This window comes from Marmota monax, unplaced genomic scaffold (genome assembly GCF_021218885.2).
Source record: "Marmota monax isolate L192 unplaced genomic scaffold, Marmota_monax_Labrador192_F-V1.1 WCK01_AAM20220418_F8-fsc00034, whole genome shotgun sequence".
Taxonomy (NCBI): Eukaryota; Metazoa; Chordata; class Mammalia; order Rodentia; family Sciuridae; genus Marmota; species Marmota monax.
The window spans coordinates 847,501-865,305 of NW_026693934.1; the positions used below are offsets into that span (position 1 = coordinate 847,501).

The window sequence follows — 17,805 nt, forward strand, 5'->3', positions numbered from 1 at the left end:
TCACCTATTAATTAAATTGTCTTCAAATACCAACCTGATTGCCTAAGAATTATATTTACATATGTAGAAATTTCACAGCTTACTAACACTAAGAATCCTAATTAATTTGAATTAAGTTTTAATTGTGGGACTCTTTCTCTAGAACCTTTTGATTTTTTCATAACAGCTTAGGAATTAAAGAAATAAGTTCTCTGTAATGATGGAAGTGCTAAAATTAAATATCATATCATTCTTCATACAATTCTACTTATAACTAAAATCAGACCATACAGTAATGAAAGAAATGGAGCAAAGTAACTTCAATCTTTGAAATTGGCCCATGGAGCCAGTTTTTCCTTTAGATTAATATCAATGTGAAATAAAAGGCTATAAATATGTTAAATTGTTTTTACCTTATAGGAACACCAGCAGGCAAAATCGACTCCCCAGTCATGTAAGTGGAGTTCAACGTTTCCAACTGCATGTGCCAGATCAAAGCCAACAAAACAACCCTAAGGAAGAACATGAAAAAATCTGAATTTACTGCAATGATTAAAAATAGTAATACAAATATCTTTTAGTAAATCTTTAGCAAATTGTTATGCCATAAGTCATGGTCCATCCTTTGATTCACAAAGACTATTTTTCCCCCTCTTCTTCATTAGGTTGACATTTGCACCGACAATCTAAAATCTGGCACCTTAGCAGAACACAAGGCATTAGCACCAGACTGTATCAGAAGTCACTGCATTTGTCCCACCACTCACTAGGGGGAAAGAGAGAGTTCACCTAAAAATATCCTTACTAAAGCTACAAAAAGGATCAATTTTTATTAAATAAGAGTGACTTATTTCTCATGTTTTTAAGGTTTGATGTGTGACCACATTTAGAAATAGGATGGTGACCACAAAGGAATGCACTTGTGTAATTGGTTGAGTTGTTAGCTTAACTAGTCACTTTAAAATTTCATGGATAGAGAACCAGTTTTGCATGAAAAAGCAAGTGATAGACAAACACTTGTGATTCATACTGGGTATCTGACAGACATGTATAGTTTCACTTGAAGGAAAATAGCCTGTAGTATTTTTACTCAAGTGATAAAATTACTTCCCTAAACCAACTAGAATTGTGGAAAATTGGTATCCACTTCTATAAGCATGATTATTTCCCAGTATTGAGATATTTCTGATAAATTTAGTCACAAAGTATAATTTTAAAAATGTTTATAATTAAATGTCAATATTTAGAAAATATATATAATTCAATGAACCAAATATTTTCCAAATGATCAATGCTTGATGTTATAAATCATGTATAAATAGAAGAACTATTCAATATATAATATATTCAGTATTTAATATACATCAATGGATTTTAATATAATAAGGTACAGAAAGTTTAGTGATTTCAGTGATTTTTCTTCACATTCCATAAAGCAACTCCTAAGAAGTTCTCACTTGTCAAGTTTTAGTGCAATATCAAAGAAAATCCACAATTAACTAAAAGGGCTGTTAAGCCACTTTTTGCCTTTTACAACAATATATCTGCATGAGTGCCAATTATTTTATATGCTTCACCATGAAGAGGAAAACAAAGATTCAATGGAGAGGAAATAGGTATAAAGTGTCAGCTGTCATTTGTCAGATGTTAATGAATTCACCAAGGACTCTTTTTTAGCTTGTTTGTTCTAGAAAACATAATTTTTATAACAATATAATCTTTTATATTAAATTATATATTTTTTAGTTGTAGTTGGACACAATACCTTTATTTTATTTCTTCATTTTTTATGTGGTGCTGAGGATCAAACCCAGGGCCTCGCATGTGCTAGGCAAGAGCTCTAAGGCTGAGCCACAACCCCAGCCCAACAATATATTTATTATGTTAACAAGTAATAAGCTTGCTCTTATTCTAAAATAAAGACACTTGAAAATTCTGTTTGAATTGCAAATACTGTAAATATAAATAGATCTAAACACATCAAGTCCTCTTTGAGATCCTTGATGATTGTTAAAAGTGTGTGATGGATTGGATATAAGGTGTCCTCCAAAAGCTCATGTGTGAGGGAATGGAAGAGTGTTCAGAAGTGAAATTATTAGATTGTGAGAGTTGTAATGTACTCTGTGGATTAAACCACTGATTCGGATTAACTGGGTGGTAACACAGGGTGTGGCTAGAGGAAGAAGGTAAACAAGAGCATGCCTTTTAGGTTTATATTTTGTCCCTGGTAAGCAGAGCAATCTCTCTCTCTCTCTCTCTCTCTCTCTGCTTTTTGACCCCATGTCCTGATTTGATTTTCTCCACTATGCCCTTCTGCCATGATGTTCTGCCTATTGGCCAGAGCTATGGAGTCAGCTGATCATGGACTTAACCTCAGAAACTATGAGCAAAAATAAACCTTTTCTCCTCTTAAGTTGTTTCTGCAGGGTCTTTTGGCCAGAATGATGCAACAGCTAATTAAAACAAAGTATAAAGGTTTTCCACTTCTAAAAAGCTTCAGAACTCCTGCTTTAGTACAAGCCAGTTATCCAAGTACACACACTGTGGTCAGTTTCACTAATGTTTCTGATGCTTTGCTCTTTTTTGTATCCAAATACTTTGCTCTATAACTTTTCAGTTACTTCCATTGTGGGCAATGTGTAATTTTCAGCTGGTGGTCTCAGTCATCTGATTTTTGACTAAATGAATAATGTTAGCACATGTAAAAAAGCAAAGCAAAACAAACAAACAACAACAAAAGGAGTCTCCAAAACCACCTGTGTGAACTGGAGTTGTAGCTCAGGGCAGAGCATTTGCCTAGTATGATGAGGCACTGAGTTTGATCTTCAGCACCACTAATAAATAAATTAAAAAATAAACAAACAAATAAATAAATAAAGGTATTGTGTCCATCTACAACTAAACATATTTAAGAAAGAGGAGGAGGAGGAGGAAGAGGAGGAGGAGGAGGAGGAAGGAAGGAAAAACCACCCGTGTGACTTGGCTTGCTGCTCTCTTAGGGAAGGACTTGCTTTGGTCAATCTGCCAGCCCATAAGGAAAAGAAATTTCTTCACCTGAGCTCAGCCTGTGTCTACTGCATTACTACACCACTTGGTTGGCAACAGATGTATAAGTGAGGTTAGCTGACATTATCAGGACCTCTCCAGCCAAGTCCTGAGTAGATCAGCTGACACCAAGGTGACCCATAGATGAATGATTATTATTTCAAGGTAGCTGGTTCTCAAATAGTTTGTTACACAGCATTTTCATGGCAAGAACTAATGATACATACACCCAGTCCAAAAAGGGCAAGACATAATTTACCTGGTCTTGGGAATTGTAGCTGACATTCCAAGATGATCATAAGATAGGAGGTTAGAATCAGTTACTCTTGAGTTCCTTTTAGTTCGCCTGTTGGAACGAGCATTTATCTACGCTCAGCACTAAAGATATATATAATACAGACCCTAAAAGTTGTTTTATCTAATCTTCAAATTTTTAAAAATCAGGAGCTTTCTATGCAATGATAGAGGGAAAAGTTCATATTGTCTGGGAGAGAATTACAAAGATAATTTTGACTCCATGTGCTTTCCTTACATATTGGCTCTAGACCCTAACACTTCTTTTTTTTAAAAAAAAATTCTATATTTTCTATTTTCCCCACATTTTTAAATTGGTGCATTAGAGTTGTACATATTGATGGGATTTATAGTTACATATTCATATGTAACAATATATGCACACAATATAACAATATAACTTAGCCAATGTCACTCCTCAGCATTTCTCCCTTCCTTCCCTACCTCCCACTCCTTGGTCCCTTTCTTCTATTGATCTTCTTTTGATTTTTAGGAGATCCATCCATACCTTTATTTTCTTTTTTTTTTTTCCATTCTAGCTTCCTCATATGAGAGAAAACACACAACCCTTAACCTTCTGATTTAGACCTTTTTCACTTAATATGATAGTCTCTAGTTCTATCCATTTTCCTGGAAATGTCATAATTTTATTTTTCTTTAGGGCTGAATACACCATTGTGTATATAGACTACATGTTATTTATCCACTCATACACTGTTAGATACCTAGGTGGGTTCCATAGTTTGACTATTGTGAATTGTGCTGCTATAAATATAAGTATGTATGTATCACTGTAGTAAGATGACTTTAATTCTTCAAGGTAAATACCCCAAAGTGGTATAGCTGTAGCCCCTAACAACCTCTCAGGCTCCAACTGTTCTTGGTTATTTACTTGCCATATGGTTTCAAGCATTTTGAGTGTATTAGTGGAAATTCACCCTGTTATAGAAAAGAAACCAAATTTCTTTCTACTAAATTCCCAGACAATGGAACAACGAATAACTAGTATCCAAATTGTACTCAAGTAGTAACTTTCTAATTTAATTGCTTATGATCAAAATCATTTGACTTTTTCCATATTGAAACATTAAGATTTTTCCTAGAAGACTAAATGATTCATTCCATATGAAAATCACTTTGTACATGAACTTGAGTTTAAAAAGAAAAACTGATAATTCCTTTCTGTTTTATCTCTGGTTTCATCCACTGTTGGTTTACTATTAGCACATATACACTTTGAAACTTTAGATTTCCTGCACCATCTAAGGAAAACTTTTATTGACTATGGTCATCTTCATCATCTCCTCCTCCTCCTCCTCTTCCTCCTCCTCCTCCTCCTCCTCCTCCTCCTCCTCCTCCTTTTCCTTCTTCTTCAAACCAGGGATTTAACTCAGGAGTCTTTTACCACTGAGCTACACCCCCCCCTCCCTTTTTATTTTATTTTTTAAAATTTTTGAGATAGGGTCTTCCTAAATTGTGGAGGGCCTCACTAAGTTGTTGAGGCTGGCCTTGAACTTGGCATACTCCTGCCTCAGTCTTCCAAGTTGCTGGGATTACAGTTGTGCACTACCATGCCTGGCTGAGATAACGTTCTTGATGTAAATAATTTTGCAGGATCAATTTTTGAATTTTTCAAACACCATTTAAGAATGAATAACCTCCAATTTTTTTTTATTACAGGTGCTTTCCCTATAGCAGAGATATGTAAACAATAAACTATTTGTATATAAAAAATTTTATTGGAATACCATGAACACCAGTCTTGTCTGTTTAATACAGATATGGTTCCTTTATGGCAGTAGAACTGAATAACTACATCAGACATCATATGATCCACATGGCCTAAAACATTTACTATGTTGTCTATAGCAGAGAAAAGGTGCTTACTGCTATCCTGTGGCATTAGTTTCCCAAACAAAAACTCAAATTATTGTAAAGTTGGCTAATTAAAAACTGTACTCATTATAATACGATGGCATCTAGTATTTCACAGGGACAAAAAAGTTCTTAACTGGTTTTATTATTGTTGCTTTTCTGGGGTTGGGTTCCGGAGAGATTTGTACTTTTTTCTTACCAAAAAGTTGAATTATACATGTTATAATTAATAAGAGAGGTTCTCTGTGCTTATGTAACTTCTGAGAATGATAGAGAAGAAATACAATTAATTTTCATCCAGAATTAGAGGTAATCAAAGTTGTAGAACAATATTGAGGTTTGATAGTCATTATGTATTTAGTTTATTTGTGTTTTAAGATACACATGTAGTACTGGAATTCCATTTGGAAAAAGTTAAAGCTTTCTCTGAATTTGATATCCTTTACCTACTGAATAACACTTCTAATAAGAGCAATGATATTTTATTAAGCACTGTTTAACTAAACTTTTCATAAACATGTTTCTTTACAACTCAACTTTTCTTAAAAAACTCAAGGATAGAAAAGGTTGTGCTTTTATTTCATTATTAATTATTTATTAAAAAAATGATACCAAGAAACCACAAAACTTCACCTAGTAGATCCCATTATTAAAAGCCCTGTAGCCACAGCTGTGGCATCACATCAAAAAAATCACTTGCAGCTTCTACAATATGTTTTAATGCATGTATAGTCCTTTCCGTATGAATGGCAGAAAGCATGAATTATTAAAATGGGACTGTTTGGAAGAAAGGACCGGAAGATACAAACTTGAGATTACCACAAAGTGATTTTACAAAAGTGTCACTAGATGGCAGCATCTTAAAAAATAAAGAATAAAACTGAATAACTCCCAAACTAGAGTCATCCTGGTAGATATTTTCATTATTCTACCTGTAAGAGTAGTTACACTGTGTACATAGCCACAAACAGACACTCTGCACTTGATTTCCTCCTTTATGCAATTTTTAAAATAAAAATATTTTTCAACACATTTTTATTTATAATTACCCATAGGTGTTTCTACTCACATTGATGCAACCCATAATAGCATAGCGGTGTTCAGTCAACACATTATCTCACTCTATAGTCAATCCCTAAACTATTGCAGTAATTTTTCAACTAATCTGTAAACTCACAACCTGTCTTATTCTAAGAAACTCTTTAAATCACACATTTGAATAGAAAGGATTCCCAGATTCCCTTGAAAGTGCCTGCATTAAGTTCTAAATGTAACTCAAAATCTGTGGTATGGCTCTTTATAATCTTAAATCCTGGTCTCTACTAGCTCTCCTGCCTTAGAGTCCCCACACCTCCCTCCCTTAATCTGCATAAGTGGCTTCCTTTTTCTCATTTGCTAGGTACTATGTTTTGAATGTCTACAACGACTATATGTGTTGGGAACTCAATCCCCAAATTCAAATTAATGATATTTGGAGGTGAAGCCTTTGGGGGTGACTACAATTAGAGAATGTCAGGAGAATGAGGCCCTCATGATTGCATTACAGGCACTCTAAAGAGAAGAAGAGACACCAAAACTGGCACACTTGCTCTGCCTTGTCATGTGATGCCCTCCACTATGCTATGGTGCAGAAAGAAGGTTATCAGCAGGTGCCAGTGACTTGCTCTTGGACTTCCCAGCCTGCAAGAATCATGAGTTGAATAAAGCTCTATTCCTTATAAACTACCCAGTCTATAGTTTTCACAGATAATGAACTAAGACACACACCTGCCTAACTCAGATATTGTTCACAAGATAATTTCTACAGGGCAGTTCTTTTGCCATCTCTCTCCTCTCTGTCATCCTAGAGCTCTGTTTGTTTATCTCTCTTGCAGCATTTTATAATCTTATTACCTCCTACTTTTGCACAATATGTACCCAAAGTATTGAAAAATAGGTAAACGAATGAACAAGTAAATGTTGTGAGCCATCCATGGGCTGTGTGTGTGTGAACTATGTGCATTTGAGCATATGAGGGGATGGTCTGGCATTGCACCCTGATTGGGCTGTGTGATGCAAATGCCTTTCCTCTGGTTCTACCTTGATCCCACACAGCACCTGAGATGGGTGTGACTTGCCAAGATGTCAGTCAATCTGCTGACCACATAACATCACCAAGCAAGGCTCCACCCTTTGAAACTCTACCCCTTGCCTTATTTGGGTAGGATATTCTATCAAATGCCTTCTCCCCAATAAATAGGGAGTTTCGGGGGCTGGGGATTCTCTCTCTTGTTCTTTCCAGCACTGCCCAGCGTGGAGCTGACCCTTAGGGTAACTGAGCAGTCCTACCCTGATCTTAGAAACTCATGTTCGTGTTTTGCGTGGTTTCTTTGCTGCATCCAGCTCCTTTGAACCCAGCTCATCTTGCCAGCCCAGCCAGCTGGCGATTAATAAAGCCATGCAGTTGTCAACAGATAGTCTTTCAACTGATGTTAAACTTTAAAAGAAGATAATTTGAGGCGGCATGGTGGCACTCACCTGTAATCCCAGGGGCTTGGAAGGCTGAGACAGGAGGATAGCAAGTTCAAAGCCAGCCTTAGCAATGGTGAAGCACTAAGCAACTCAGTGAGGCCCTATCTCTAAATAAAATACAAAAAAAGGGGGGCTGGGGATGTGGCTCAGTGGTTGAGTACCCCCACCCCCAATAAAAGATTCTTTGAGATCCTGTCTTTCTGATGCTATTTTATTATATACACTACTTGTTCAGATGTGGCTTCTTTTAAAATAAAGTATCTTGGGCAAAAGAGTAATTAAAAATATGTTCAAAATCCCCCTAAATAAGGAATCACACACGTGCTTTGCTCTTGCCATCTTCCTTATTGCAGCACCAAGGTTTCTTCTAATCAGTTGAGTACTATGATACATACGGATTGGGCTAAAATTTCCAGGGGAAGACCTTATACATTCCCTCTCAACTTTGACTCATTATTTTTCTATTTATTAAAAAAATATGAAATGGTGCAGCCGACAGTTTTTTAAAGGTATTAAAGTTTGGATAATTTTACTAATTCTGTAACAAATTGACTCTTGACCCTTATTATTCAGTTAATTTTATTCTTCACCTTAAAAACTTCTCTGAATTCTAAAGACCATTAATAAGTGGCAGATTTAATTATAAGGGTAAATATGCTTTGGTATGCTTGTGGATTCTTGAAAAAACAAAATATTAAAGTAGGTAAATAGCCTTTGTCCAAACCACTTGATTAACCACCCATTATTGTAGCCCTGTGGTCCCTGGGAGGTGCCTGCAAGGCATGCCTGTGGCTATTCATAAATTCAGTCGTTGAATGTACACTGCTAGACACTGCCCAGACAACAGTGGATGAGATAGTCCCCTCATCAGTTTCACTAATTTTATGGTGGGTGAATTCCAGTTTCCCCACAGTCCCTTGGATGCTATTAATTTCCATTAGATGGTACTCCTATGTGACCTTCTTATGACTGAGAATGCAGCTTCTACATCATACCAACAAACGAAGTCTTTAGGTATTCTTTTGCTTATTCAAAAGCAATAGGAAATTATGATAGGACTATACTGCTGTAAATTTAAAAAGTATTATTTTAAGAAGAAAGGGTGTGATGGAAAATCTAAGGGAATGTTTTTTTTCCAGTATTATTTATAACTTTTTTCCAAGTTATAGGGAAACCAGATATGTGGTGTACAACTATAACCCAGCTACTCAGGAGGCTGAGACAGAAGAATTGCAGGTTTGAAGCCAGCCTGGGCAACTTAATGAGGCTCTGTTTCAAAATAAAAATACACAAAAGAGAACTCCTAGCATATGCAAACCCCTTGGATCAATCTCCAGCATTGGGGGGGGGGGTGTTATAGGAAAGTGTGTGTGTGTGCACTTGACATGCTGGTTGACTCTATATAAATGAGTAGACAAAAAGTGTATTAACAATAACAGGGTTGGCTAGTCAACTCTGATATTAGGACTTCCCTAAGAAGTCCACAATTAGGGATTTGCTGGATGATGTTAGAAAGAAATGAAGAGTAGGACATAAGGTTTCTTACCATATTTTAGAGCATTTAACTTTTCAAAATACACTCAGGTGTTATGGTTAAAAAGTGTACATAGAAGCTACGTTAAAAACAAAAACAGTCAAGTTGGGTAAGAGGGCTTCTAACAGCTCTTTAAATATCTCATTTCTGAGTGAATATCTTAAAAGTATTTCCTTTCATGCAGACTTCATATATCAGTGCTTTCAAAAAACCCTGCTCTTTTCCCTTTTCTTCTGACTCTGTTTATAAGCAGCAACTAAGTATTATTTTGTATTAGGTTCACTCTGTACTAAAAGTCAATGTGTTATATGGGTCACAATTTCTTTCCAAAAATTACTTTGGAAATAGAAGATACTGTTTTCTGCTGCTTTTTAGTGCTTTATGTTCAGCCTTTACTTATTTATGCCAATAGCTCAGTAAGAATAGGAAGTCTTCCCTATTAAAATAGAAAACAATACAGAATGAAATAAACATACCAAGGGAAAGAGACAAGATACAATCTTTCATGTGGAGCTCCAAGAAGACTTTGGAAGCCAAACAGCATGGCAGTCAGAATCAAAGGGTAATTTTCTGCAAGGCAGAGCTCTCATGCTACTTGGTTATATTAGTCCTAAGGCTCTTATAGATAATACATGAGACCCCCCAAAAAGCATATCACAACATACATTGCAGAAAAAATAATCCACACAGAATTTTATCCAGGAATCCCACTATCTGATAATTTTAAATGTTTGTAATGAAGTTTAGGAGCAAACAGGAATAGCAACAAGGTAAACTAGGACAGCTGACAAAATTTCACCCTTCATCCTTTTGATGAATTACTCTAAGATTAAGGTCTGATAGCCAGGTAAAGTTAGGCATGTCTGTAATCCCAGCTACGCAGGAGGCTGAGGCAGGAGGATCACAAGTTCCAGGTCAGCATGGGCAATTTAGCAAAACTCTCTCTCAAAAATCTAAAATAAAAAGGCTGAGGATGTCTCTTAGTGATAGGTTCTACCCCTTGTCATTAAAAAAATAGATAGATAAGGTATATCTTGTGAAATGTTATTTTTAATATTAGTGTATAGAGAAATATTACAAACATTATACACAATAAGTTGACTAGAAAACCCTTTGTCCTTGAGCTACTGATTGATATCACTTAGCATGTGCTAACAGAGGAGACAACAGGACTTTATAAAGTGAACAATGTTCATATACACACACATGGGTTCATGCTAAAGAGTTAGCTGCTGTGAATATACTTGAGAGTTTCCAGAGAGTTTGATTTTAAACTTAAGAAATCCAAAAAAAAAAAAAAAGCAATTTGAATTAAAAAGCCTGTCATAAAAAAAGTATAAATAGAAATCTGCACAGAAATCAAGGGACTTGTTGTATTAAAAATTATTACCTATAACTTGGAATCAGAACAAAGTGAGAATAAACATTTTAACCTGGTGATTTAAAAACTCTGGTCGTATTCAAGGATAAGCTAAAAAATGAAAATGAAATTCTTCCTGAAGTAGGCACTTATTTGTCAACCTGTGCAAATTACAGTAACATAATATTAGAATAACATAGTATTAAGATTTTATTCCTTATCAAGCTATATCCACCTTTATCAAGCCATCCTTGATATTTTTATAAGGTGCAGTAACTTATTGCTATAGTTACCATAAAAGAAAATATGATGGAAGTTTCCTGTTGAAAAAATAAATCAACAGGGCATAAGATGTTGGAAAGAAAAGAGAGGACAAAAGCAAGTCAGGGACCTTGACTTTGGATGAAAGCCCTGGATTCATGAATGAGGACAGTAGACTTTGACTCAGATGTTGAAGGTGGCCAAGCTATCACAATTTCTGGAGAACTTTCTGGGCTCAATTTATTTGCCAAAAGGGTACTTTTGCATATTTTTGAAATTAATACATGTAATCTAAGAGATTATTTGATTTTTAGGAGTCTACCAGCAATGAGATGTACATAACTAGTCAGTTACACTGTGGGAAAAATTGGTATGGAACAATCTGGCACCAACATTATATTATGTTCCCTAATTATGAGAAAAGATGCTGCCAAAAGGAAATAACAGCTTTTGAACCTCAGTGGGAATGTACCTCCTTGAGCCAATTCAGAGGATGTGGTTTTGGACCAGTCATAAGTATAAATGAATCTGAACATGCATAACTATAATTTCTGTTGTGTTAAACTAAAACACATTAGTGGATCTTTCCTTAAAGCAGTGTTTGAAGAAATTTCCTATGTATCTCATCAGTCAGGATCTTTCTTTTTAAAGGCAGATTTTTTTTTTTCTCATTCCCTATATTTATCTCTCTCTTTCCCTTAAACCCACAGCCTGACACAAAGTGAGCAGACAATATCTGTATCAAAGAATAAAATTTCTTTAGAGTACTGTGCACCTCAACTACTTGGAAAGCTTGGGAATTTCTACTGGAATTCTGTCCAGGGTCATGTAGATTGGTTTTCCAATTATACTGAGACTTGCAAGCTGTTTTAATTAAAGACAGAGCTACTGCAAACACCCGAAAGGCACTGAAGAGGTGCTCATGGGAGTGATATTTGGGCTGTCAGTGCTGGAAGCTATTGTCAATGGAGCAACTAGCCTGAGAGACCACCAAAAAAGAAAGATGAAGAGGCCAGTGACTTGGGGCCTCTTAAATCAGGAATAGTTGGGAGAGGTAGGTTTGAGGCTCTGAAAAGGGGCACTGCTGCATGTTGGCACTGATCAGAATCTTATGTGGAAATTAACTATATTTGAAATTCAGGCATGAAATACAAATCATGTATTTTCCATCTTCTTAAAAGCAATAATTACATCAACTATAGAGACAGAGGTCTCCAATTTAAAAAAAAAAAGGTAAAAAAAGGGGAGGTGTTATATATTTTTTTCTTTGACTTTTATAAATACTCTTTGCCATTACATGATTAGTTTGCACATATAAAAGGAGACAATGCAGAGGAAAGTTCTCTCCCAGCCAATGCAAAGAAGTTGAGCATCAGCATCAGTAGATGCCAGTTCCAGGTTTCACTGTCTGGTTCAGTTGCCAAGCAAAAGTGCTTCACCTCTCTCAGGCTCAGTTGTCTCTGCTGAGACATAGTGCAGGCTGTTAACTATTAAAGTCGCTGGAAAAATTAGGTGTAGTGTGGCGCATGTCAAGTGTCTGCGGCTCTGTAGGTTATTAGCAATAGCTAGTATTATTTCCATTTGTACATTGTATGATTTCAGAAATAGCTCTTCATTTTAGTTCTATTTTTAAAGTGTAGATATTGAGGGTGGGAATATAGCTCAGTGGTAGAGCACTTGCCTAGCTGGCATAAGGGCCTGGGTTCTATGTAAGAGGGAGGGAATGAGGGAGGGAGGGAGAGAAGAAGGGAGGAAGGAATGAAGGAAAGAGAAAGAAAGGGAAGGGAGATATTGATGAGACTGGCAAATCCAGAAATAAGAAGTGAGAGAAGGAGAGAAGGGGAACATTTTCTTAATGAAATTTTAATGTGTAAATTGAGAAGAAATGAGACAGAGATAATAGCTGTGTGGAGAGTAAGAATAGAGGTTTTGGGAGACCTGAAAAGATAAACCAGCTGTATGAAGTGGCTCATACTTATAATCCCAGAAACTCTGGAGGTGAGGCAGGAGGATTGCAAGTTTGGGGCTAGCCTAGGCAATTTAGTGAGCTCCTGTCTCAAAACAATAAAGTAATTAAAAAAAAAGGCCTGGGGAATGTAGTTTAGTGGGTACAATCCATAGTCAGACACACACACACACATACACACACATGTGCGCGCACACACACACACACAGGAGAAAATAAAGCAAACCAGACTTAAGACCTTAAAATTATACTTAGAAGTAGAAAAACCAGGAAAAGAAAACAATTTCTGTAGGACTATTTGATTATTCTCTTCTACAGGCTTTTTCTGGCCTGTGAAGGACCTCACACAAAATAGAGTTTGTTTGATTTATTTCAGAGGTCCAAAATGGGGAAATAGCTTAAGGTAATTTTCCGAGCATAATTTAGTTCACTTAATTTTTAATGACTTAAAAAAATCAGTATGTCCTAACTGAGTCAAAGAATACAAATGGAATTTGAAGAAATTTACAAAAAAGTATCTCAATTTTCAGAATAATTAGCCATATAAACCATTCTGCAGAAATTTCAAATTTTATTTAATGAACACAGTTCTGCTATTTTTGTTTTGTTTTGTTTCATTTTATTTTGTTTTTGGAACACCGTGATCCATCAAATTAGCCTGACCAACACTTTTGCTGATATACACACTCTTACCCATTTGCTGGCCTAAAAGGTACAGGTACGTGTTTAAAGATAAATCATTGTGGACAAAGCACTGTCAGGAGTCTGTGAGGTTCTCAGAGTTCATCCTTAATCAGTCACTGAACCGTCTACAGACATAAGCTTTCTAAATTGGAGAGTTAACATAGGCACAGCAATAATTATAAGGCAATGCAAAAGGTAGTCAGTGAGACATTTTCCATCATGCTATGGAAGTTCAACAGGAAGATAAATTCATCTTGACACATAGGAGTAAGAAAATTTTAATAATGAAGGTCAAGTGTTTCACATTCAGATTTTTACAAAAGTCAGTCAAGTAAAATACGAGTTGGGCCTGTAAAATATACAAGACTGCCACAACATAAGCATGAAAAACAAACATATATTTCATGCTTTTGTTTTGTCATCTCTCTATTTTTTTTTCCTGCTTTTGTTTTGTTGCTCATAAACAAAGACACACAAACACACAAATACAAAACATGGAGGCAGAAGGTCTCATATCTGGACATTCTCTGTGTGTATGGGTGACATTCCCAGGGTCTGGCTTTGATGATACACAAATTATGTGACAAATTATGTGAAGAAAAGCAGTGGGAAATATGATATTGACAATTTAGATATATGCAAAATCACAAAGATTTGGATACTTATGCCACAAGAGTGGCACAAGTGGAAGAGTGATGGTCATCAGCTGGGACAGGTGAGTTCTAGGAAATTCAACCAGGACATCTATTGAACCTATTGCAGCCCTCCTAAGAAAGCATAGCTGACTTTTCAGATGCATGATGACTGTTAACATTTAATTATCAATGTGTGCCAGTTTCATTATAAAGTAGATTTAAAGCACCTATTTAATCTACCCATGATAATTATATAGATGGTATCCATAGTTATGTATGGAGACAGTCCCATTAAGTGTGAGATCAAAGTATACTCTCCCCATAAAATATTTTTTTTCTACCGATTACTTTATCAATCTCAAAAATCGATTCCTCAACCAAATCTGTTTTTTTGTATTTAATTTACGTCAAACTTGACAATATTGCATGGAAGTCTATGGGATAATTCTTGAAGATCTCTCTCTTAAATTTGTCCACTTAAAATCAGTTTTTAAAGACAATAAGATAGTTTCTTCTTTTTATGCTACTTTCCTTAGGACAGATTATTTGCTGGGAAGATATGTTCTCCTCAACTCAACTAACTTTTGCCTAATCTTGTTGCCTAAATAATTTAGTGAAAGAACTAGAGTGTGAAGAAATCTATTGGAGAAATCTCTCATATTTTATTGTGGATTTTTTTCCCATTTAAGATCATTTGGAATTTCCTTTTGGTTGCTATGATATAGAGCCTCCTTTTCCATTCTTTTTTTTTTTTTTTTAATTTTTTATTGTGGGTTGTTCAAAACATTACAAATTTCTTGACATATCATATTCCACACTTTGATTCTAGTGGGTTATGAACTCCCACCTTCACCCCATACACAGATTGCAGATTCACATCAGTTACACATCCATTGATTTACAAATTGCCATACTAGTGTCTGTTGTGCTCCGCTGCCTTTCCCATCATCCACCCTCCCCCCTCCCCACCTCTCCCCTCCCCTCCCCTCCTCTCTCTCTACCCCCTCCACTGTATAACCCTGAGGGTCTCCTTCCATTACCGTGCAATTTACCTTCTCTCTCCCTTTCCCTCCCACCTCTCATCCCTGTTAAATGTTAATCTTCTTCTCCTGTTCTTCGTCCCTACTCTGTTCTTAGTTACTTTCCTTATATCAAAGAAGACATTTGGCATTTGTTTTTTAGGGATTGGCTAGCTTCACTTAGCATAATCTGCTCTAATGCCATCCATTTCCCTGTAAATTCTATGATTTTGTCATTTTTTAATGCAGAGTAATACTCCATTGTGTATAAATGCCACATTTTTTTTATCCATTCGTCTATTGAAGGGCATCTAGGTTGGTTCCACAGTCTTGCTATTGTGAACTGTGCTGCTATGAACATCGATGTAGCAGTGTCCCTGTAGCATGCTCTTTTTAGGTCTTTAGGGAATAGACCAAGAAGGGGAATAGCTGGGTCAAATGGTGGCTCCATTCCCAGCTTTCCAAGAAATCTCCATACTGCTTTCCAAATTGGCTGCACCAATCTGCAGTCCCACCAGCAATGTACAAGTGTACCCTTTTCCCCACATCCTCGCCAGCACTTGTTGTTGTTTGACTTCCTAATGGCTGCCAATCTTACTGGAGTGAGATGGTATCTTAGGGTGGTTTTGATTTGCATTTCTCTGACAGCTAGAGATGTTAAGCATTTTTTCATGTACTTGTTGATTGACTGTATGTCCTCCTCTGTGAAGTGTCTGTTCAGGTCCTTGGCCCATTTGTTGATTGGGTTGTTTGTTCTCTTATTGTCTAATTTTTTGAGTTCTTTGTATACTCTGGATATTAGGGCTCTATCTGAAGTGTGAGGAGTAAAGATTTGTTCCCAGGATGTAGGCTCCCTATTTACCTCTCTTATTGTTTCTTTTGCTGAGAAAAAACTTCTTAGTTTGAGTAAGTCCCATTTGTTGATTCTAGTTATTAACTTTTGTGCTATGGGTGTCCTATTGAGGAATTTGGAGCCCGACCCCACCGACTGTAGATCATAGCCAACTTTTTCTTCTATCAGACGGCGCGTCTCTGATTTGATATCAAGTTCCTTGATCCATTTTGAATTCACTTTTGTGCATGGCGAGAGAAAGGGATTCAGTTTCATTTTGTTGCATATGGATTTCCAGTTTTCCCAGCACCATTTGTTGAAGATGCTATCCTTCCTCCATTGCATGCTTTTAGCCCCTTTATCAAATATAAGATAGTTGTAGTTTTGTGGATTGGTTTCTGTGTCCTCTATTCTGTACCATTGGTCCACACGCCTGTTTTGGTACCAGTACCATGCTGTTTTTGTTACTATTGCTCTGTAGTATAGTTTGAAGTCTGGTATCGCTATACCGCCTGATTCACACTTCTTGCTTAGCATTGTTTTTGCTATTCTGGGTCTTTTATTTTTCCATATGAATTTCATGATTGCTTTCTCTATTTCTACAAGAAATGCCATTGGGATTTTGATTGGCATTGCATTAAACCTATAGAGAACTTTTGGTAATATCGCCATTTTGATGATGTTAGTTCTGCCTATCCATGAACAGGGTATATTTTTCCATCTTCTAAGATCTTCTTCTATTTCTCTCTTTAGGGTTCTGTAGTTTTCATTGTATAAGTCTTTCACCTCTTTTGTTAGGTTGATTCCCAAGTATTTTATTTTTTTTGAAGATATTTTGAATGGAGTGGTTGTCCTCATTTCCATTTCAGAGGATTTGTCGCTGATATACAGGAATGCCTTTGATTTATGCGTGTTGATTTTAAATCCTGCCACTTTGCTGAATTCATTTATTAGCTCTAATAGTTTCTTTGTAGAGCCTTTTGGGTCTGCTAGATATAGAATCATATCATCTGCAAATAGTGATAATTTAATTTCTTCTTTTCCTATTTTTATGCCTTTAATTTCTTTCGTCTGTCTAATTGCTCTGGCCAGTGTTTCGAGAACTATGTTGAAGAGAAGTGGAGAGAGAGGGCATCCCTGTCTTGTTCCAGATTTTAGAGGGAATGCCTTCAGTTTTTCTCCATTCAGAATAATGCTAGCCTGAGGCTTAGCATAGATTGCTTTTACAATATTGAGGTATGTTCCTGTTATCCCTAGTTTTTCTAGAGTTTTGAACATAAAGGGATGCTGTACTTTGTCAAATGCTTTTTCCGCATCTATCGAGATGATCATATGGTTCTTATTTTTAAGTCTATTGATGTGGTGAATAACATTTATTGATTTCCGTATATTGAACCAGCCTTGCATCCCAGGGATGAATCCTACTTGATCATGGTGTACAATTTTTTTTATATGTTTTTGTATCCGATTCGCCAGAATTTTATTGAGGATTTTTGCATCTAGGTTCATTAGAGATATTGGTCTGTAGTTTTCTTTCTTTGAAGTGTCTTTGTCTGGTTTAGGTATCAGGGTGATGTTGGCCTCATAGAATGAATTTGGAAGTTCTCCCTCCTTTTCTATTTCCTGAAGTAGCTTGAAAAGTATTGGTATTAGTTCTTCTTTAAAGGTTTTGTAAAATTCTGCTGTATACCCATCGGGACCTGGGCTTTTCTTAGTTGGTAGTCTTTTTATGGTTTCTTCTATCTCCTCAATTGATATTGGTCTGTTTATGTTTTCTATATCCTCCTGACTCAATCTGGGCAGATCATAT

At 36.2% G+C, this 17,805-nt stretch overlaps 1 protein-coding gene across 3 annotated transcripts in view; it reads right to left on the reverse strand.

Annotated features, from left to right (window-relative positions):
* The window catches only part of Kynu (kynureninase), a 183,715-nt gene that overhangs the window by 34,465 nt on the left and 131,445 nt on the right, over positions 1–17,805 (reverse strand). For all 3 annotated transcript variants that reach the window (XM_058585367.1, XM_046463713.2, XM_046463712.2), the window contains one exon: positions 393–491. In XM_058585367.1, coding sequence (XP_058441350.1) covers positions 393–491 — 99 coding nt within the window. The remainder of the gene's footprint in view (positions 1–392; positions 492–17,805) is intronic.